General features: G+C 36.4%; 1 protein-coding gene across 4 annotated transcripts in view; it reads left to right on the top strand.

Annotated features, from left to right (window-relative positions):
* MAP3K5 (mitogen-activated protein kinase kinase kinase 5) overlaps positions 1-22,755 on the top strand; it is a 314,935-nt gene that overhangs the window by 190,127 nt on the left and 102,053 nt on the right. For all 4 annotated transcript variants that reach the window (XM_007484616.3, XM_001380729.5, XM_056818868.1 and 1 more), the window contains exons 11-13: positions 7,514-7,621; positions 15,979-16,028; positions 19,165-19,260. In XM_007484616.3, the coding sequence (XP_007484678.2) occupies positions 7,514-7,621; positions 15,979-16,028; positions 19,165-19,260 (254 nt within the window). The remainder of the gene's footprint in view (positions 1-7,513; positions 7,622-15,978; positions 16,029-19,164; positions 19,261-22,755) is intronic.

Raw genomic sequence — 22,755 nt, 5'->3', positions numbered from 1 at the left:
TAAATAAAATAAAACCCTTATATGAAATATGCATAATTAGGCAAAATAAATTCAGTCCATGCCCTACTAAATGTTCTTCCTAAAGTGTAAGACTACCTTGTCTCCCCATAAACTCTTATGGCACTCTGCTTTCTGCAGAATCAAATATAGAAATCTTGGTTTGGCTTTTAAAGCCCCTTCCTACCTTTCCATTCTTCTCATTTTTCTCTTACTGGGGATTCTACAACCCAATGACACTGACCTTGCTGTTCTTTATACATGAAATTCTCTCTATGCATTTTCACTAGCTGTTCCCCTGGAATAATCCTCACCTCTGCCTCCTGGCTTTCATGACTGTCTTCAAATCTCAGTTAAAATCTGACTACTTGAAGAAGTCTTTCCCCAAGTTCCAATCTCACATCAGTGGCCGATTATTGGATGTTTCCAAATGGATATCCCAGTTGTTGTTCTGTTGTGTCCAACTCTTTGTAGCCCATCAACCGTAGCACAACAGTACTGTCCCTGACAATTTCTTAGCAGGGATGCTGCAGTGGTTTGCCATTTACTTCTCTAGTAGATGAAGACCAACTGAGGTTTAGTGACTTGCCCCAGATCACACAGCTAGTAAGTATCTGAAGCCCGATTTGAACTCGAGTATTCCTGACTCCAAGCCCAACACTCTATCAATTGAGCTACTTGGCTGCCTAGGATGTCCTAGAGATATCTCAATTAGTCTTGTCCAGAAAAAGATTCATTATCCTTTCCTATAAACCCATCATTCTTATAGAGTTCCCTATTTCTGTTGAAGGCACTACTATTTTTCCAGTCTCAATTCTGTAGCCTGGGTGGCAACATTTATTCTTTATTCTCTCTCATCCCACTTACCCAGGGAGTTGACAGATCTTGCCATTTATGCCTCTATAAAATTCTTACATCTGACCCTTCCTCTCTGCTCTCACAATGTCTATGTTAGTCCAGACCCTCATGATTTCTCCTCTGGATTATTGCAACAGCCTCCTAATTGGATTCTTTGGCATGTCTCACCCCCTTTGAATCGATCCTCCACATAGCTGCCCAAATAATTTTCCAAATAATGTCTCACCATATCACTCCCCTACTCATTAAAACCCAATGGTTTCCTCACCCCTCCAATAAAATATGAAATATTCTATTTAGATGTTAAAATCCTTTACAGCCTGGGTCTAATCCATCTTTCCAGTTTCAGTATATATTACTTGCCCTCCTGCACTCTGTAATCCAGCCAAATCGACCCATTCTGTGTTGCTTACACAGGGTGCTTAAGCTCTGCCTCTCTGCCTTTCCATTGGTTATCCCCCACACCTGATATAAGCTCCTTCTTCATCTCCTTCTCATCAAACCCACATCTTCCTTTGAAATACAGCTAGCTTTGTATGTGAATCTTTTCCTGACCCTCTTCCCAGCTGCTAGTTCCCTCCCTCCCTAACTACCTTGCATTTCACATCTTCTGGAAGAAAGGAATGAGGCTGAAGACACAACACAACTCTGCCTAATGTAAATCCAGTTCATGAACAAATCAAGACATCAATCCCTGTGATGTTGCTGTTCCTCTTCAAAAAAGATGGACAAACAACAACAATCATGCACTTTTATTTATTTTTGTACATATATATATATATATATATATACTTGTATCCTCATTAAAATTAAACTCCTTAGATGCTCAAGGAATTGTTCCAACATTTGTATATTCAGGACTTAGCTTGGTATCTAGCAATGGTAGGTACTTGATATTTGCTTATTAAGTTGTTTGCAGTGAGCTAGGAGGTTTTTGGACAAGCTCCCCCAACCTAAGCTAATTGATAGACCAGTATGGTCATAGAGGAAGTAAGTGTTGATGGCACCAGCTCATTTTCACCTATTCCTAAAAGAAGCAATATTAGGAGCAGCTACAGACAAAGGGCAAAGCCCACTTCAGGGAAACTGGAATCCATCCTACTCTGTCTGTGTAAGTGCCTGCAAATTGAACCATCCTTTATCCTTATTTCTTCACTTAAAATTATTCATCATCCCACTTAGTCTTGTTCTCTCCTCCTGCTAAAGCATTGTATTGATGTGGTTCAAATTTCTTTTTAGCTCTTAAGTGAATAGACAACTAAAATGTCATGAACAAGCTGTATTACATGACCTGACTTTTTTCCCTAAGACTTAATTCAGCAGCTCCCTCTTCTGCACCCTCCCACATTACCCAGTTGTGAGGAAATTACTTGCATTAGGCTTATAATGTCAAAATGACCATGAGGAGACTGAATCCTACTACACATGGCAGCTAAAAGTTTTAGAAAGAACAACTGTTTATCACAAGACCTTCTGACTTATGAAGAGACATGACTCCAAAAAAAATGTAATTGTTAGGGACAGCTTATCCTATAGCAGCACTTTCCTAGCCAACATTTCTGAGTAGTGCAAAGGGGGAAAGGTAGGAAGCTCAGTGAATAGAGTACAGAGCCTGAAATCAGGAAAACCTGAGTTCATATCTAGTCTCAGATACTTAATAGGCAAGTCACTTCATCTCTATTTGCCTTAATCCACTGGAGAAAGAAATGGCAAACCACTTCATTGTCTTTGGATAGAATTGTCCCTTGGGTCATGAAGATAGGACTAAATTGACCGAATAACAAACTGAAGTTTGAATTGTTTTTAGAACTGAGTAGATCAAGGTGACCAATGTTGAAAAGTGCTAAACAGTTTTGTTTATTTCCTTTTATCTCACTGTTGTGTTTTCAGCACTCTTCTGAGCCTGCAAGCACAAGGCAAAACTGATCTTAGCCCAAGATTAATCAGGAAAGATTTGATTAACCTGACATATCAGGGTTTTTTGTTTTTGTTTTGTTATTTTTTGCTTTTTCATTTCTCTACTTTAAGTTCTCTTTTTCCTTCTCTCAAAAATTTGCACTTGGGCTAATTTAGATGTTACCTTTGCTAAGGAAAACCTATTTACTCTAAGAAAACTAGCTAGGTTCTTCTAAATATGTTAACATTAGTGGATCTTTGCTCTATTGAAAATGTAAATTATGACCTTTTCCCCATTTCAGGAATATCAACTTAGAAATAAACTTGGATTGACCTATAATCTAAGTCCAAAAATCAATTAACAGGTATTACTTATGTAATATGCTAAAAATGATTCTATCTGGTTTGGCAGGTATACACGTGTCCTCCTTCTTTATTTTGTCTTTTCTCAACTGTTGGGTGGCCTATATAATGTTCCTTGTCATTTCAAATAGTGTATAAATGGGGAAGAGCATTAGATAGTAATAATTCAGTAAGATAGACACTAAATATTTATTAAGCACCTGCTATGTGCCAGGCACCGTGCTAAGTGCTGGATATAACAAAAGATAACAGAAAACAATCCCTGCCCTCAAGGATCTCACAGTCTAATTGGAAAGACAACAAGCAAACAAACAAGCACAACAGGCTACATACAATACAAATAGAAAAATAATTTAGAGAAGGAAAGAGAATTAAGAAGGTTTGGCCAAGGATTCGTGTAGAACATTGGGCTTGAGTTGAGATTTGAACAAGATCAGGGAAGTAAGGAGCTAGAGATGAAGAGGGAGATGTAAAAATTAAAATTAATATAAAATAATTTCAAATATTATATTTTATAATATTTATTAATAATCATTAGAAGAAACAAAATAAAAAGGTAACAAAATAAAACCATGTGCCCATGGCTAATCTACCTGTGCAAAAACCCCACTCCACCAGAATCACCAACAGGAAACAAAGAGAGCAAGACCAGGAACCCCACCCAATTTATTCCCTGTCTACATCAGCGTGTAAGGACGGGAAGTTAGTGGGCTCCTGGGAAATGTAGTTCAAAGGCACAAGATTTCCAATTACATGGAGAGCATTGCAGGTATGGGGACAGCCAGGGTCATAAAGCTAGAATGTGTCAGAGGTAGCTTTTGAATTCATGGCTTCTTGACTCCAAACCTGACCGTGTATTCATTATACCACACATAGCCCATTCCTTTACATTGCCATAAGATACTGAATAGTTCTAATAATATATCTCTTTAGAGTACTGGATGATTTTAGTTATAAACAAATGACATTCAACATTTTTATTTGAGGACATAGCATTGGTATGATATATGCATTTTACATGAATCTTATATGAAATTTACTTGTGGCTTCACTCCCAGAAGTAGGAAAGAAATGAATCTTTAAGTCCCAAACCTTTGTTATTCTTCAGAGGAAGTAAATTTTGCTTCTAGAGTCTCATTTGTTCATCAATCCATATTAACTGTATTAGGGATAAAATTATTGGTATAACATTGATATAGACAGTTTGGTGGCACAGTAGAGTTTTGGACCTGAAGACCTGTGTTCAGATCCAACCTTTGACACTTTAGAACCCTGGGCAAATTACTTAATGTCTGTTCTGCCTGTTTTCTCAACTGTAAAACTGGTACTTTCCTCACAAAATTGTGAGGATCAAATGAGAAAATATTTTTAAAGCACTCAAGTAGTAGGCACTTAATAAATGCTTGTTCCCATCCCTTGTATTGTAGTTGTCCTTATGATAAATGCACTGTGTTTGTGGTTTATGGTTAGGAATAGTTTTTATAGCCCATGTCCTTGTGTGTTCAGGCTTTCTCCCTTAATCTGTACTCTTAGACCACAATGAGTCATGAAGTTGGATCCCCATGTTGTCCTGTCTCAAAGCCATGTGGAGGGTTTTTTTTTCCTATTTTTTATTTAAGAGACTCCATTAGATACACTATCAGTTCTAGGAAATAATGTGTTCAAAGTACTTCTTTGAATTTCGAACAGGAAAGTGGGAGATGACTGTTCCAATTTCCCATGTGCCTTAGGTAGAATTGTCTCTTTTTTTTTTTTTGAGCTGTCAATTGTGATTACTAGATCTTTAAGTGAAAACTGGATCTTATGTGAAAGGTGGATCTTATCAACTCCATGGATCATTTGTATGCCTGGATAGTGTTTTGGAATAGAATCTGTATCTTAGTGCTTCATATAATTTCAGAATGTAAGGTACCAACCAGAAGGAAACAGACTATCTCAGCTCCCATTCAGAATCCAAAATGAAATGTAGCATAGCCATCTTCCCAAGAAGACTAAATATATCATCCCTGAAAGATGCCAATTTCCTCCTAGAAACAGAAGTCTCTGAGAAGTAAATGTGTTTTTTTTAAATGTCATCATAGCTAAATCTATACATAACTCCCACTAACAATAACAAATTATTCTTGTTTCTAATGCCATTTAGATGGATAAAAAAACATACACCCCCCTATATTTATATGATAAGGTTCATGAGATCAGCAACTTCTAAAATAAATAAGTGACTAATTCTTCACAGAGTATTTTGTTTCTTTGTTCTGTGATGTATAGACAATTTCTCATTTTCTCTATTTTTTATCACTTCTGCCTTTTCCTGCCAAATCCATATTTCACAGAATTTCTAGACATGACTGATTTTTTTTAATTAAAAGCCCCTCCTCCCATTTTAGAATTGTTGTTAAGTATTGGTTCCAAGGCCAAAAAAAAAAGAAAAGAAAGAAAGAAAGAAAAGCAGTGAAGGCTAGGCAGTTGGAATAAAGTGACTTGCCCAAGGTCTCAGTTAGGAGGTATCAGAGGCCAGCAATGAACATAAGACCTCCGGGCCTGGCTCTTTATCTACTGAGTCATCTAGCTTCCCCTGACAACTGTAACATAATTCTTTATGTTTTAAAATTTTGCCCCATGTTTATATAAAAGTGTCATTAAAGTGTCAAAAAAGTGTCATAAGGGGGCAGCTGGGTGTCTCAGTGGATTAAGACACAGGCTTAGAGATGAGACATCCTAGGTTCAAATCTGACCTCATACACTTCCCAACTATGTGACCCTGGGCAAGTCACTTAACCCCCATTGCCTAGCCCTTACCAGTCTTCTGCCTTGGAGCCAATACACAGTATTGACTCCAAGATGAAAGGTAAGGGTTTAAATTAATTAATTAATGGATAGATAGATAAATAAATAGGTAAATAAATAAATTTTAAGTGTCATTAAAATACATGGCCTCTGGATATAAATGGGGGGAAAAAAACCATACAGATGTCATTGTTTTTTCCTCCAAGGCTTTCTTCAGTGAAAATTCCCTATCAGACTGACAACAAACATTTATGAAACACTTACTATGTGCCAAGAGCTCTGCTAAGCATTGGGGATACAAATAAAACAAAAAAGAAATTCTTTTTCCCAAAGAGCTTAAAGGGAGGTTTCTATTGAGGGGCATATTGATAAAGCCCAGAAAGGCATAAGTACAGCTAGAAGAGGGATGTAACATGGCTAGCCTGGACCTACCTTCCCAAATAGAGGCACTTTGGGAGGGGAGGAAATCACCTCTGGGAAAAGGGGACCAGCATGACAGAAGGAAGTTTCAAGATGGGAAGTAGCCAAATCTTGGTGATGAAGTGCAAATACTAATTGTCATTGAGCTTTATGGTAGTTGTGTAATTCTCGAATGGCAATTGCTAATAACTAGCATCTGCATGGCACTTTAAGGTTTGCAAAGAACTTTGCATATATTATCTCATTTGATGAAATATAAAAATGAAGGACCTTTTAAAGTTGCAATAATCAGATGTTAAAAATTATTTGTACTGAAACGACAGGCCCCTGGAATATCATTGAATTCTCCCCTATTAATATTTCATATAGAAAGAGACAGTATAACATAATAGATAAAAGATGGCCTTAGAGTCATGAAAATTTCCCATTTTGTTTGTTTTGCATCACATAGGTTCCCTTCTTGCCTCTGATGCATGCATTCTATAGATGTGATCTTAGACAAGTCCCTTAATCTCCCACACCGACCTGATGCCCCAGGAATCTCGCCAAGACTGATAACTTGTTTTTATTCCTTGGTTGTTTTAGTTGTGTCTAACTCTTCATCACTCCATTTTTGGAGTTTTCTTGGCAAAGATATATGAATGGTTTGTCATTTCCTTCTCTAGCTCATTTACCAGATGAGGAACTGAGGAAAATAGAGTTAAGTGACTGGTCCAGGTTCATATAACTATTTAGTGGATGAGGTCAGATTTGAACTCATGGTGATTGTCTTCCTGATTCCAAGCCTGGTGCTCTATCCATTGTGCCACCTAGCTGCCCAAGGCTATAACTTAAGGGGAAAATTTCCATAACAGGGATTCCTTGCATAGATGAAATATCAGGTTCAGATCAACTTTATATATGTGCATATTATGTATGGATGTGAATATATTTATACTCCTTTATGTATAAATATTGATAATAATAGTAGCTAACATTTATGAAGAGTTTACGATGCGCTCACACTTTACAATTATTATCTCATTTGCTCCTCATGACAACCCATTGAGGAAGGTGCTATGAATCTATGTATATTAAATATAGATGTCTATGATGTACAAATATTTTTGCTTTATTTCATATTATTTCTATGACTTTTATCTGATTTGATTCTCATAGGGCACTGAGATATTTTTTGTCTTATATTTACAAGGTTTTAATATTAGAACCAACAAAAATCTATCAACCTTCCTATTTATCCATCAACAATGAGGCTGATGAAAAGACAATATCTATCTGGCACGTGCTTCCTGACGACAAGGTAAATGATTCCACTTACTAGGACGAGAATGTTAGTCGAGAAGTTTGCTTCCCAGAACAATTAAGCCCCTGTAACATTTAAGTACAACCAGAAAAAAAAAAGGAGTGCTCATAGATGATAAAAATATGCTCGAGGCATTGTTTATTTTGGCCTGGTCAACTACAGTATAAGCAACATTCAGCATTTGGGGGTTTTGAGTTTGATGTGTTTACAAAATTACAGACAAGATGTATTTGATTTTTTAAAAAAGATATAGTTGTACAAAATGTCTCATAATTGTAACATTTTCCTTTAATCCTTCTTTGATGCTCTGTGAACGCATGTCCTAGATTCGAAATACATAAAAAGAGTCATCCTCTAGAGCACTTTTGTCTCACCTTCAGGAAGATTTTTCTGCATAAAGCTCACTTCAGCCTACACTCTATGTTTTGGATTCTTTCAGCTCGTTTTCATATCCCCAGCAGTGTAGAGATCTCAGAACATTGTAAAGATACTCTTACACTCTGACCATTGGCCTATACGGGTCCTAAAAAAAATCCTGTCTTCCTGTTTAGTTGAGAAAAAGTTCTAAAATCATAGATCTAGAATCAACCTGAGAGACCATCTTAGAGAGAGAGAGAGAGAGAGAGAGAGAGAGAGAGAGAGAGAGAGAGAGAGAGAGAGAGAGAGAGAGAGAGAAACTTTTAGGACTTAAAAAAATCAATTCAAGCTATAAGCAGACAAACAGAGAAATGATAGAGGTAGAAAATTGTAAGCTAAGAAGAAGAGATTTTTGGGAAGCCCACATGGAAAGAGAAAAGTTATCCAAGGACACTTGGAAGCAAAAAATGGGGTGAGTGAATTTAGAGATGAAGCAAAGCCAGGAGAATGAGAGAGAGTAGCCAGGGATAATTGGAAGGAAGAAAAGGAAAAGAAAGTAAGCCAGAGTTATTTGGAAAATGAGTATCATTTCCAGCTACTTCTGAGTGTTATTTTTCCCCCTCTCTTGCTTGGAGAGTCTTTGGATTAGAATTGCATTTCTAAGTCATTTGTCTTTTGTAACTAAATAATGTTTATGTATATGCAAATATATGTATTATTACATTGATAGAATTCAGAGACATAGATAGAACTATCTTTCTATCAAGGATAGAAAGCTGACCCTTGGAGCCAGGAAAGGATGGGTCCAAATCCTGACTCTTTAAAATATTGATTATGTGACTCTTGACAAGTTGTCTAACCATTTAGCGCCCTGGATAACTTTCTAAGATTTTTAAGTTAAAGAAAACGTGATCACCCACATTAGTAGAGGAAATTTCCTTATCTCATAGTTCCCCAAATTAAGAAATTCACAAGTATACTCCCAATCCCTAAAACAGGTTTAAAAATTTAATCTGAATCTTATATTTTCACAATCCTTTCGTTGTTTTTATTTACTTTAAACCCTTATCCCACCTTCTCTTCTTAGGATCAATATTGGTTCCAAGGAAGAGTGGTAAGGACTAGGCAATGGGAGTTAAATGACTTGCCAGGGCTACATGGATAGAAAGGGTCTGAGGCCAGATTTGAACTCTACTTCCCATCTCTGGGCCCAGCTCACAGTCCACTCAGCCATCTTTCTTTTTTAAGAGAACTTCAGGTGTCTAGCTGCCTCTTCCTATACTGACCATTCTAAATGCTTGTTTTAAATTTAAAGACTTATCTTGAGAGTATCTACTCTATTTGTGTCCAGTTCTTATAGTATAAAGGAAAGGGGCCCCAACTAGGAGTCAGAAGCCCTGAATCCAAATCCTCCATTGTTCATTTACTTGCTATATGATTTTGGTGAGTTGTCTCAGCCTCTTAAACCTCAGTTGTCTCATTTGTAAACTGGCAAAATAATATTTGTGCAACTGACACCACAAGGATGAGGTGCATAAATGGTGCTTCATGGTAGAGTGGAAAGAATTTTGGATTTAGAGTCAGAACATGGGTTTGAATTTCAGCTTTGCTATATACCACCTTTGTGGATGTGAGCAAGTCATTTAATTTCCCTGGGCTTGTTCCCTAATTTACAAAATGATGGAGTTCAACCAGATGATTAGTAAGGTCCCCTCTAGTTCTAAATCTTATTGGCTTGTGAAAAGCATGTTGTGAGTAATAGAACACTCTATTAAAATGAGTTGTTGTTATTTCTACATTTGTAAAATCTGTCATTTTTCTTAGTTTTAGAGAAGTTGCCTGGTTCTTGGGCTACAAGATCAGGCTCTAAACAAGGGAAGCCAGACTATAAACAAATCTAGTCTGCTTTATTACTATTTTAGCTGCTCTCTGGTTCAAGTAAATAAATAAAACATATTGAACATCAGGTTTTATTCATCTTGTGGCAATAATGAAATGGAATTATTTTCTAAATCAGAGCACAATATTCTTTTTTTTATAGTTTATCTAAAAATTAACTAAAACCAAAAGAAACAAATACATCTTTGATATGTCATATTTACTCACATATTTAAATCATTTCCCACTTCTTTCATCTTAAAAGGGATGAAAAATTTTCTGAGCATTTAGGTCCTTCCTCACTACTGTTTTCAGAAGTTTTAATCTTTGAGCTTCTCATATATATTTACTTAATGGTTGACTCATCCATTCAGAGTTACACATACAGTGGTCAGTGGCAAAGTTAATGGAAAGCCAGATCTCCAAATATTTCTTCTTTCAATATTTCCTTGCTGCGTAGAATGAATAACTACTTTAAGTGAAGTTGTGTGTCTGTCTGTGAGCAAGAAACAGTCTGTATTTAGGACTCTCAGTCCTTTCAGATTTGAGTTTGGAATTTAAATGTTGTTGGTCCACAAATTCTTCTTGTAACTGCTGTGACTCAGTTCATCATTTATATTCCAAGAGTTTGGATATAAGTTGGAGCTTCAAGGACCTATGTCCTCAAACTAGGAGGAGTGGGTAGGGACCAAAGATAACAAAGAAGTATTGTAAGAATTACTTGTGGATGATGGAAGGGTGACTACTAGCTACCTTTTTCTCAGTCTTACTCTGACCATTTGCAAGCAGCAAGCTAGTCATGCTTCATTAGAGAAGGAAAGAAAAGCAGTATTTCAAAACAAGGAAAAAACCCAACTATAAAGAGAATGATGGAAGGGAATTTACAATTTTTATTTTTAGGAGTATGAGGAAGAAAAAATATGAGTAAATATGACTGATTAATTTGAATTAAGCTGAGAAAGAAGGAACATTTTGCAAGGATTTTTAAATTTCCTTAAATATGTTTTATTAATGCCCTTTGTCTTTATGTAATAATAATTTCCTTTTTTATTTTTGAACCCTTACCTTCCATCTTAGAATCAATACTGTATATTGGTTCCAAGGCAGAAGAATGGTGGTAAGGGCTAGGCAATGGGGGTTAATTGACTTGTCTAGAGTCACAGGGCTAGAAAGTGTCTGAGGTCAAATTTGAACCCAGGACTTCTCCTCTCAGGACCTGTCTCTCAATCCTCTGAGCAACCTAGCTGCCCCCACCACAATAATTTCAAACACTACCACCCCATCCTAATTGAAGGCTTCTTTTCAATAAATAAAAAGCAATTAAACAAAAGCATCTAATACAATGACCTGGCCATGTGTACAATATCCTGTCCTGGTTGTCCTCTTTTCTCTTGTGAGGGGTCAGTTTTTCATTATCTGTTCTCAGATACTTTTCACTGGTTTTTCCATTTACTTAGAAATATACTCCTCTAGATTGATCTTTTCTCATACATTGTTGTAGTGATTTTATATATTGTTCTCTTGGTTCTGCTTATTTCGCTCTACATTAATTTATAAAACATCTTTCCATGTTTCTCAGAACTCCTTAGACTTATAATTTCTTACTGCACAATAAGATTTCATGACATGTTTACATGATGGGTTCTTTCAGGCATCCCCTAAATCACGGGCACCTACTTTATTTCTTTGCTACCATTCGGCATGCTGCTAGGAATGCTTTGGTATATGTTGGACCTTTCCTTCTCTCTGACTTCCTTGGAGGTATATGACTAGTAGTCAATTCACTGCTTCAAAGGGAAAGTTTCATTAAGTGCAGGAGGGGTCCTTGACTGGGTGTGGTGGTGTTGGCCGATAATGAATGGGAAGACAGCTGAAAGTTTCAACCTGTAGCACAGGCATCACAAGGAGCTACTCCAACTTTGTTCAGGCTTGGCTTTATTTTATACCCTCAGTGGTTACACAGATACATGCTTTGGTTCAGTGGATTCCAACAACAAACGAAAAGTCTAAGGAGATAATCAACAAAATGCTGCTGCTAGGTGCAGGGTCAGAGGGGAGAATCAACATGACCCAGTTTTAGGTCAGAGAAGCTTGTTCTTGGCCTGTACATGGGGGTGGGGAATTCTGAGCACAGATTTGCCAGAAGTTTTTATGCCTAGAAAAGAGGGTCCTATTCAAGTGGGTACATAAGAATCCTTAGGCTTAATTTTGTAAGTGGGCTCTCCTGGTGTTTTTCAGGGGGATAGAGGGGGACATCTTTATTAATCCAGCAAGCATGTTGCTTTCATCTATTTTCTCCTAGGGAACAATTCCAATAATAAGGGATATTAGTGAGAGAAGTCACACAGAGGGGGACTGAGTGGATATTTCCATCCTTCCTGGGGGCCACTTTGCAACCCCCAGTTTCCATGCATGATCATGTCAAACAGCATGGGTTTGATGGCTCCCGGCAATTAAGGGCTCTCCTTGAAAGTTTTTATGGGGGTCTTTTTACTTTGGTTCCTAAAAAATACAAAGTATTATTGATGATCAAGAAAATAGTCTCTTCACTACATACCTTTACTCAACCCTTTTTTCATGGTTTCCTGAAGAAATAAGATGGGGTGCCAGAGAGCCCAGTACTAAGAATCCAGTATCCCAAAGTCCTATTCCCAGATTTACAGTGAATGAAATCATGGGCAAAATCTAAACACACTTCATTTTCAATTTCCTCATTTGAAAATGTGCTCAATTCTTTGGAAAAGGAAGTTACAAATTATCCCAAAAATGATTACTTGGCTCTTTTGAGCACATCTGTTTTGATTTTCTAAGGCAACATATATAGAGCTATATAGATATAAATAAATATACATAGAGAGAAAAAAGAGTTCTATTTATATATACATTTATACGCACATATGTATATATGTATATTATTGATGTCATATGAATCATGATAAAATCGCATATCTCAAGTTGAGAGACATGATGGATAGGGAGCTGGCCCCAGAACCAGAAAAACCTGAGTACACATCCCATTTCTCTGGGGTAGCTAAGTGACTCAGTAGATAGAGCACTAGGTTTGGAGTCAGGAAGATCTGGCTTCAGACATTTCCTAGCTCTGTGACCCTGGGCAAGTCACTTAACCCTAATTGCCTAGCCTTTACCACTTTTCTGCCTTAGAACTAATACTTATATCAATTCTAAGAAAGAAGGTAAAGATTTTTTTTTAATCCAGTTTCTAACACATACATTCCTTGTGATTCTAGACAAATCTCTTAATGTTTCAGTGTCTCAGGAGGCTCTTTAAAACTATACATTGCAGAAAAGGTATGAAAAAGTGTGAAAAGTGAAAAAAACTACCCTGATTCAATTAAATAGTCATTTATTATTGAGTGGCTACTGTGCACTATGCAATGTGCTGGTGCCAGGTATAAAGACAAAGCTGAAGGAGAACCTAGAAACCTAGGAATCAGAAAATTATTTGGGGAAAGCTGGGTGACTCAGTGGATTGAGAGTCAGACCTAGAAATGGAAGGTTGTAGGTTCAAATCTAGCCTCACACACTTCCCAGCTGTGTGACCCTGGGCAAGTCACTTAACCCCCATTGCCTAGCCCTTACTGCTCTTCTGGCTTGGAACCAATTCACAGTATTTACTCCAAGAAGGAAGGTTAGGGTATTTTTTTAATAAAAAAGAAAAAATTATTCAGGCTTTCCTTTTAGAAAGTGCAGTAGATATTACGTTGCTATGGAACCATTGTAAAACTTAATTTTGCCTTGCTTCTCCCTGAAATCCTATGGTGAGAGATTGCAAGGAAATGCTATTTTCAACAGTGTGACAAAATGAAAAAAGACCAAAGAATTATAAAACCAAATAAATAGTAAAAAAAAAAAAAAAAGACTTATTGAACATTTAAATTCAGTGTTTCATAAACCAAATGGAGAAATGGAAAGAACATTGACTTAGATCTGGAGTCTTGTCCTATTCCTGCTATTTACTGACTTTTTGAACCCTTATAATCCCTCTCTGCTTTCAGATGAGAACATCAAAAAACTTGCTGATTTAAAAGTCTCTACAAGTCTATGATTTTATGATTCTGTGAATCATTGGCTCTTATGTGGTCTCACCAGCCTAGGGATTTGTCCATTCTCTTTTTTAATCAATCATTTGTGCCATGTCTTTTCTCCCTTAGAGGATTTTAAGTTTATTGAGGACAAAGGCTGCCTCTTATCATTTTTTTATTTCCCAACATTTAATACAATCCCCGCACATTCTAGGGCTCACTAAGTTGAACTGAATAGGATGAAGCAGAAAAGCCTCCGATATTTAGCTATTTGACACGAGAGATGAAGAAAATACTTTTGAACTAGTTCAGACCCCGGGCCTCTCTTATCCACTACTTGGCCAGAAAAGCAGTCACCTGCCTGGTAATTGAATTTTGTTAGCTAGGGTGAGTCCAAGCTTATCTCTGTTTATTTTAAAATTAGTAAGTCATGGTTATATTTCAGTTCAATTTGCTGTTACATTGCCCTTACTACCCATGGCATAAGCACTAACTAGTTTGCATATGCAAAAATATATTTCAAATATCAATTTAAACTCGGTAAATTGCCTTCCTGATGACAGCCTTTTATGTGTTGGATGGGGCAATATTTTTATCTCCATTTTGTAGATCTTGAGCAGGGAAAATATTGTTATCCCCATTTTATAGATGAGGTTAAGTTTCAGAAAAAGTAGGTGACTTCCCCATGGTCACTCAGATAGAAGCAAACTTTAGAATACTGATTTCTTGGATTCAATTGTATCTCTCTTCCTACTGCAAGTCCCATTTCTGGCATTATGTTGTCACTCTGGCTATATTTTATTATAACATATGTGAACAGTCTTGTAAATTTCACTGAGGTGTGGGTGTATTTTGTATTTCTTTTTTTAATGTAAAAACTATATATAACAAAAGTGAATAGTCATAAGTTTCGCTGATGTAGGTGTGGGTGTGAGTGTATTTTGGATCTTTTTTAAAAATAATGTAAAGGCTATATATAACAAAAGTGAAGAGCCTTGTAAATTTCATTGAGGTATGTATGGATTTTGTGACCCTTTAAAAAAGAGATAATGTAAAAGCTATATATAACAAAAATGAATATTCATAAATTTGAGGCATTTAGTGATTTTGCATTTCTTTTAAAAATAATATAAAGGCTATATATTATAACAAATTCAAACAATAAATTGTAAGTTTCATTAAGAGTATATGGACATTACATCCCTTTAAGAAAACATAAAAGGATTAATCCATAAATTAATTTTTTGCCTTTAGAGTAACAAGTATACACAATGATACATCATATTGTTTTCCCATAGGTTTAAAATTGTATTAGAAAATTTAATTTTATATCCTTTTCATATTTTGAATTTGATTTAATTAGAATAATGGTCAGAACCTTCTGGTTTTTGCTTTAGTTTTTTTTTTGTTTGTTTTTAAGGGATTTATTATTTTCAAGGACTAAAAATATTTTGATGGGCTCTGAGATCCTCAAAGGATGATGACTCAGTCCTTTAAAAATCATTAAAGATCACATTCAAAAGAGAACTTTGCTTCTCAAAAAATGTCTATGGCTTTAACATTTGAGTTTCTTTTAATTTTCCAGAGCATTAGATTTTTTCCCTTCAAAATTTTGCCAAAACTTTTTATGTTCAATTTGAGAAAATTGAGAGTTAGAATTTCATGAAAATGATTGTCCTAAGTGCTTTTGAAAACTGCCCTTGATCTCAGACCACCAGATAATTGTTTTTAGCATAACAACTTTAACTCCAATAACATGAGAGAGTCCATTCAGAGACACCAGTTCATTCCTGAAGAATTAATTTGCACATGGAGACACTAAATAGTATTAGTGGCAGCAGCTTGGATGGTAGTATCTAGCATTTGGGTAGAAACAAGGCATGGTCTCATTCAGTCTTGTCATCACCTTTCCTCCATTTTGTTCCAGCCTCAAAAGATTTTAACTTTATATGTATCCTAACTATGAACATCTTAACAAAGAAAACAAGTGTGTTTTGTTTAATGTTGCCTTTGTGTTTTAGATTTCTTTTTTAACTTCTTTTTCTTTTCTTTTTTTAATCTTTCTCTGTGTTTTAGAAAGGTATTCATGAGTGGAATTTTAGTGCTTCTTCCGTCAGGGGAGTAAGGTAAGTTTTGTTCGATATATTTTGTTAAACTTAATAGAAATGAATTCCTGGTGTGTGTCTAAATATCCTCCTCTTCCTCACCCATGGGAAGACATAGGTCCAAGGTACATCTACAATATAGCCAATAATAATGTTCTTAGAATGAAGGCATAGTCTATTTAATCCTAAGTGATTTTTTTAGTTAGGTGAGCATCAGGGAGTGATTAGAAAGCCTGACCCTGGAGTCAAGAAGACCTGAACTTTATCAAACCTTACCAGTGACACATACTAGTTTTGTCACCATAAGCAAGCCTGTTGTTGTTGCTATTGCCCATTTTGGGTTTTCCTGGTTTTTCCCTAGTTCATTTCACAAATGAGGAAACTGAGGCAGAGAGGGTTAAGTTACTTGCCCAGGATCACTCAACTAGTAAGTGTATGAGACACTTTGCTTAAGTGTTTGAGATCAAATTCAAATTCAGATCTTTCTGGCTTCAAGCCCAGCCCTCTATCCACTGTGCCACCCAACTGCCCAATTATATATATATTGCTCTTCTATGTCAATGAAACAAGTATCCATGCAGTGTTCCCCATACTATTGAAATCAGAGATGCAGGGCAAATTTCTGTGAAAAGAACAAGATTATTGTTTGAAATCAAGTTCCACTGTGAGTTTGATTGATCCTTATTTTATCCAAATGGCTCTTAGCAATTTCAATAATACTTTGTTTTTGTTTTGTTTGTTTTTTAGTGTAGTATGAATTAATATATACCTCAAAGAACTGAAAAACAGGGAAAGCAAGGATTTGGGCACTTAATTAGATGTAGAACCCCTATTTCAATCTTTCCTTTATCCCCATCACTCTCTACTTTACGTTTTCCTTTTCATTATATATGTTTTATTCTCCTATTCTTCTTATCAAATCTAAATTCCTCATGGGCAAAGATTATGCAATGTCATCCCTTTAGCACAGGTGCCTAATAAGTGATTATGAAATTCATATGTGTATTCTCTTGAAAATTCTGTATTCTGATATTTCCCAAATCTATATGGAATAGGGATAGGGTTAGATCTATGATTTCATTATTGTATGGAACTCTCAGGTGAAGAAACTGTCTCTACCAATGTAGGGAGGCATCGGGTAGGGAGGCATCGGGGCTCCAACTTACAATCTTAGCAATCCTCCTTGACCATTGCATGGTAATAATTGCAGTGGCCCAGTCCTGGTGCTGATTGGCCAAAAATTTTTGGTCCGCTCCATTTTATTCAAACTGGGTTAATTTTATCCTCTCTGAGTGACCTGGTGGCTCCTCAGCTCCTGAAGGCTTATCATGTTGATGCCTAGTTAAGACACTCTATCAGTTTTAGTCCTACAGCAACTCAGAACTTCCAGCTCAAGCTCTCCACCAGCCTTTGCTGCCTCGATAGCACCAACTACAAATTCCCCTTTCAGCCTCTTTTCCATTATTCCCCTTCATGTGCTATGTGCTCCAGCCCAAATGTATTGCTATTGACACAAATCTTGTTTTGCCTTTTCTTGCCTCTGGACATCCATGCATCCATCCCCTTTACCTGCATTTCCTTTCTTCTTCATTTCTTCCTTCCAGCATCTTTATCTTCCTTTAAGGCTTAATTTTTGTCTGCTCTTCCATGAAGTTAGTCTTCTTGGATCTTCCCAGGTGAAAGGCTTTTCCTCCTCACACTTTCCAAGAGCCTTTTGTCTTCATTTTTCCTTTGCTCCCTTTCATTCCCTGACTTGTTCTTATTTATGTGTTTGTTTTGTGTACTAGTTATATGCTTCTTCCTCCAATCAGCTTCCCCTAGTAATATCCACAAGGTGAAGGCCTGGGTAAATTTAAGATAATTTTAAGATATTGTTATAGCATCTTGTACGTGGTAAATATTTAATAAATATAGCTGAATTAATAAATGGAAATAACTGTAGTTACTGCCTAAGGGTACTGGATGGGTTTCTCAACCAACACTAACTCAGATTCAATTTTTCTGTTTTCAAATTTAGTCATAGGATTGTGGATTTAGATCTGTAAGGTATATATATAGAAGGTCTTCATCTTACAACTGAGGAACATGAGTCTATTCCAACAGACTCAATAAGTTGCTCCAAGGTCATGCAACTACTAAGTAGTTTAGATAAGATTCGAACCTGTATCTTCTAGACTTCAAGATCATTGACCTCTCCATTATGATACATTACTTCTTGGTCCCTAAATGTTATACAATGAATTTTGCAAAAGATAGCAAGTAGAAATGACAATCCAATTGTATTGTATTGTATTTATTGTCTGTGGAGTCTGTTTGCAAATTTATTAGGCATTGCTAATTTCAAAGCATCCATTGTGATTTATGTCAAATGGAATTTGCTTAAGACCTTGTACTAGGTTACAGTTTAGGAGACTTCAGTTCTGCTGTCAACTCTGTTACTCTCAGAAAGTTACATACTTACCTATAAAATAGAGATTATGACTGAACTCTTATAGGAGAGTTCAGTAGAGTCAGCTTTACTTCACCCATCAGCCCATAGCTTATTTCACTTATTTCAGTTGTTTATTCTAAGCCACATCCTGGTAGACTTCAGTTTCTTGTAAATCATTTTATTAGCTCCCCAAAGAGAGTGTCACCAAGGATTTTAGGCAATAACCAAGTATTGGACCTTAATTGCATATGGCAATACAGTAATGAGCAATACTTGTCCCCTCCTGCAAAATTGCAAGGATGTCCCAGAGAGTTTAAGGGGTTATTTTTTTTTAAACCCTTACCTTCTGCCTTAGTATCAGCTCTAAAACAGATGAACAGCAAGGGCTAGGCAGTTGGGGTTAGCTAGCTTGCCCAGGGTCACACCGCTAGGAAGTATCTAAATCCAGATTTGAACCCAGGCCCTTCCCTCTCCAGGAGTTTGGGGTTTTATAGTAACTCCATTGCCCATACACGAGAAGACAGGATAGGGCACAGTGTTGTTGAACATAGTTTTATTATGGCTACACAGGAAATATCACCTTATAAAACCTCTACAACATTTGTGAGTTTTGCTGTTAATAGTCATTATATTGGGTTCTGGTGCAAATTGTGTTTCTGTGTTCTGAGTCCCCAGGTACCTTCTAGGTGGTGTTTCCTTAACTAACAGTCACTTGTCTTATTTCAGCATTTCAAAGTTTGAGGAACGATGCTGCTTTTTATATGTACTTCACAACTCGGATGATTTTCAAATCTATTTCTGTACAGATCTTCACTGCAAAAAGTATGTATTAGTCATCACCTAAAGGGGAGGGGGGGATGAAATTACCTCAACCTTGTTTTATTTTAATGAATGAAAATGCCGCCTCCGTGGAGAGTTCCTGGTTGTGAAAATTCTTTATATAGGTTGATATTATCTAATTATATTCTTTTTTATTAGTAATTTAATTTCTAGGGCACTTTAAGAGATCAAACCTTATGTGTAAGCATAATTCTTCCCACAGGGATATTAATTCTAGCTTTATTGGTTAGCTTACAGGTTTTATCTAATTTTAAATGTGATCACTGTAATTTTTGATTACTGAAGTCTTTCTTAAATTCCTTTGTAAGTAACACTACTCATTTTTCTACATTAATGGAACAGGGCACTGATGCAGACAATTAAAAACTATTTCTCTTTGGTTCTATAAAAAGCACTGTATAATTTTTCCCAACAGACTCACCATCCTAAAATGTGTTTTTCCTAGACAGGTAATTAAAATGGTGTCTATTCACTGATCTTATAGTAACTAAATCTGTGTTAGGAATAGAATCATATTAGAATAGAAGAGAGGAGAGACCAGTTGACTTAAAAATTGGGGGTGAATAACTCACAATATAGGTTATCCAGATTTGAGTAGAACACATATAATTATAGTAATATTTGCCTGTATGTATGTTTTTAAAGGGGTGATTCTTAAGTGCATAATCTTGTATAATGTATAGTTTTAAAATTGTTAGGAAAGAATAATTAACACATTTATTAGGTGGTGTTTAGCAAGGACTAGTACCTCTAGTATGAGACTTTCCAAGTCCTTTTCAGAGCTGCTCTTCCACCTTCTGATCCATCTGCCACCCGTTTCGTTCCTGTGGGTCCAAGAAGCTGTAGCATGCTCAGCAGCCACACTTTAATAAAACCATTTAGCAGATGAGCTAAATCAGATCAAAAGTAATCAATGGGTATCAAACCTATTGCCGAGTTAGGGGGATGTCTACCATAAGCATGTGAAGATTTCACCATAGTGAAATGGGTAGATGAGAACAATTTGCTCCAGTGGTCATGAAGATGGCAGAAGCAATTGCTGTAAAGTGCTTAGATTTTGGTCAGACAAAATATGCCAGTGTCATCCTTGCATCCTGAGCCATCACCAGTCATCTTGACTTTTGTCTTGCCACTGGACTTTGGTGACTCAACAAGAAAGAGTAAGGCTGACAACTCTGTACAATGCTGCCTTACTTAAATTCATTTCACTCACAAATCATTGGTCCTCTTTGAAAATGGATGAATGACAATAATTTCCTGAGGTTCAGCCTTATAACATTATCTTCCTTTTGGACATATTGAACTAGATGCCCCTTAGCTATCTCAAACTCAGTATGTCACAAACAGAATTCATTATCTTCCTTGTCTTCAACCTCCTCCCTTCCTAAATTCCTTATTACAGTTGAGGGCACCATCATACTCCTAGTCACTCTGGTCCACAACCTTGGTGTCATCGTTGACTCTATTCTTAGTCACCAAAAATATGCAAGCTATTGCCAGATCTTGTTGTTTCTACCTTCACCATATCTCTAACTTGTGTTCCCTTCTCTCCCCTGGCATTGTTATCACCCTAGGTAAAGTCCTTATCACCTCTCACCTGATGAGAACTGTGATAGCTCTCTGTCCTTTGATAGCTTTCTGTCTGGTTTCACTGCCTCAAGTATCTCCCTATTCCAATCCATTCTCTATTGAGCTTCCAAGGTGATTTTTTCCCCAAAAATATAAGATTAACCATGTCATCTTGCTCAGTGAGCTCAAGAGGCTCCATATTATCTCCAGGATTAAGTATAAAATCTCGTGTTTGACATTTAAAGAACTTCACAGCCTGTCTCTCGTCTATCTTTTCAGTTTCATCCCCTTTCATGCACTGTGAGATCCATTTATACTGGTTTGCTTGCAAGTCCATCTCCCATTTCCATGGATTTTCCAATGCCATGTATTGGCATTTCACTCTTTTCCTGGAATGCTCATGTCTCCTATTGATCATATAGGCCACATTCTCTTCCTCATCACTACTTCTTAATAATGGCAATGTTTTCTTTCTCAGCTCTTCTTCTAAATTTCCTTGGCTTCATTCAACTCAACTCAAATGCCTCCTCTGAAGGCCTTTCCACTCTGAAATTACCTTCTTTTTGCTCTGAATATATCTGGTCCATGCCTATTTATGTCCTTGTCTTCACAACTTTTTTGAGGGCCGGGACCATATCTTTGCCTTTCTTTGTATGCCTGGCACTTAGCACAGTGCCTGTTTTATAGTCAAGCCTTTTTAACTCACTTCATTGTCCATATTAGTGTCCTTCTTCTGCTTATCTCTCATCAGATTGGTTCAAATAAGTAAGTCTTCCATATTCTTCTTCATTTTCATTTCTTATGACAACAATATTCCATCACATTCATATATGAGAATTATTTTAGCTATACCATAATTCAGAGGAGCTTCTGATTTGTTTCTAGTTCCTTGCTAATAAAAAAAAAAAAACTGCTATAAATTTTTTGGGCATAGAAGGGTCCTTGCTTTCTGTCTTTGACTTCTTGGGGTATAGGACTCACTATGCACTCTTGGGCTCCAAAGGTATGGACATTTTCATCACTTTACTAATAGAATTCCAAATTGTTTTCTACACTGGTTGGAACAATTTACAGCTCCACCCATACCGTATCAGTGTATCTGTCTTTCTATAAACTCTCCAACATTAAACCTCGTCTATTGTCATCTTTGACAATTTGCCAAGTGTGAAGTAAAACCTCTGAATTTATTCATAGCTTTTCAAGTAATCTTGATCCTTAAACCTTTAGAGCTTCCTTCTTAATGAGAAAATTCCATCAGTCTATGAAGAAGTAGATTATACTCCTGACAATGTACAGCATGGATGAATTGATGAAAGCAAGCCAAGTGTCAGATGTGAAATCTGTGGATCCCCACCCTATGATTTAGATAGCCTTTTTAGATTCATAATCTTCTTCCACTCTTCTTTATAGCTCAAATAATACCCTAATTCTTGTTAGCTACCAAAAACCTCTCCTGCTCAATCAGAGCAGATTATTCACTTTATCTTAATAGTTCATCATTTTCTGAATTGTATTTCTTCCTCAGTGATGGATCATGCAGATCATCATTACTAAGCAGAGCATGCTTGCCTTAGAGTAAGAAAGGACTTCATTTTTCATCTAGACTTACATGAATACCAACTTTTCTATGTTCATTTTTGCATCTCTTAATCTATGCTTTTTTCTGAAGCATATCAGATCAGGAAATGGGCAGCACAGATCATCCCTCCCAGAAGATAATTATCTGTGTTACATCCCATCTTTTTTGAGTACTATAAAATACTTTGAACCTTCTATTGTTTGAAATAAGGTACTGGTGTGGAAAATTTCAGGGAAAATCCTACATTGCAGAAGGAACTATGAACTTTTTGAAAATCATATTTCCTTTCTATTACCTTGTTAGACATCATATTGGTTTTTTCTGAGCCC

Source organism: Monodelphis domestica, chromosome 2 (genome assembly GCF_027887165.1).
Source record: "Monodelphis domestica isolate mMonDom1 chromosome 2, mMonDom1.pri, whole genome shotgun sequence".
NCBI lineage: Eukaryota > Metazoa > Chordata > Mammalia > Didelphimorphia > Didelphidae > Monodelphis > Monodelphis domestica.
Note: the sequence above shows the minus strand (reverse complement) of the source record. Positions and strands in the feature narration are given on the sequence as shown.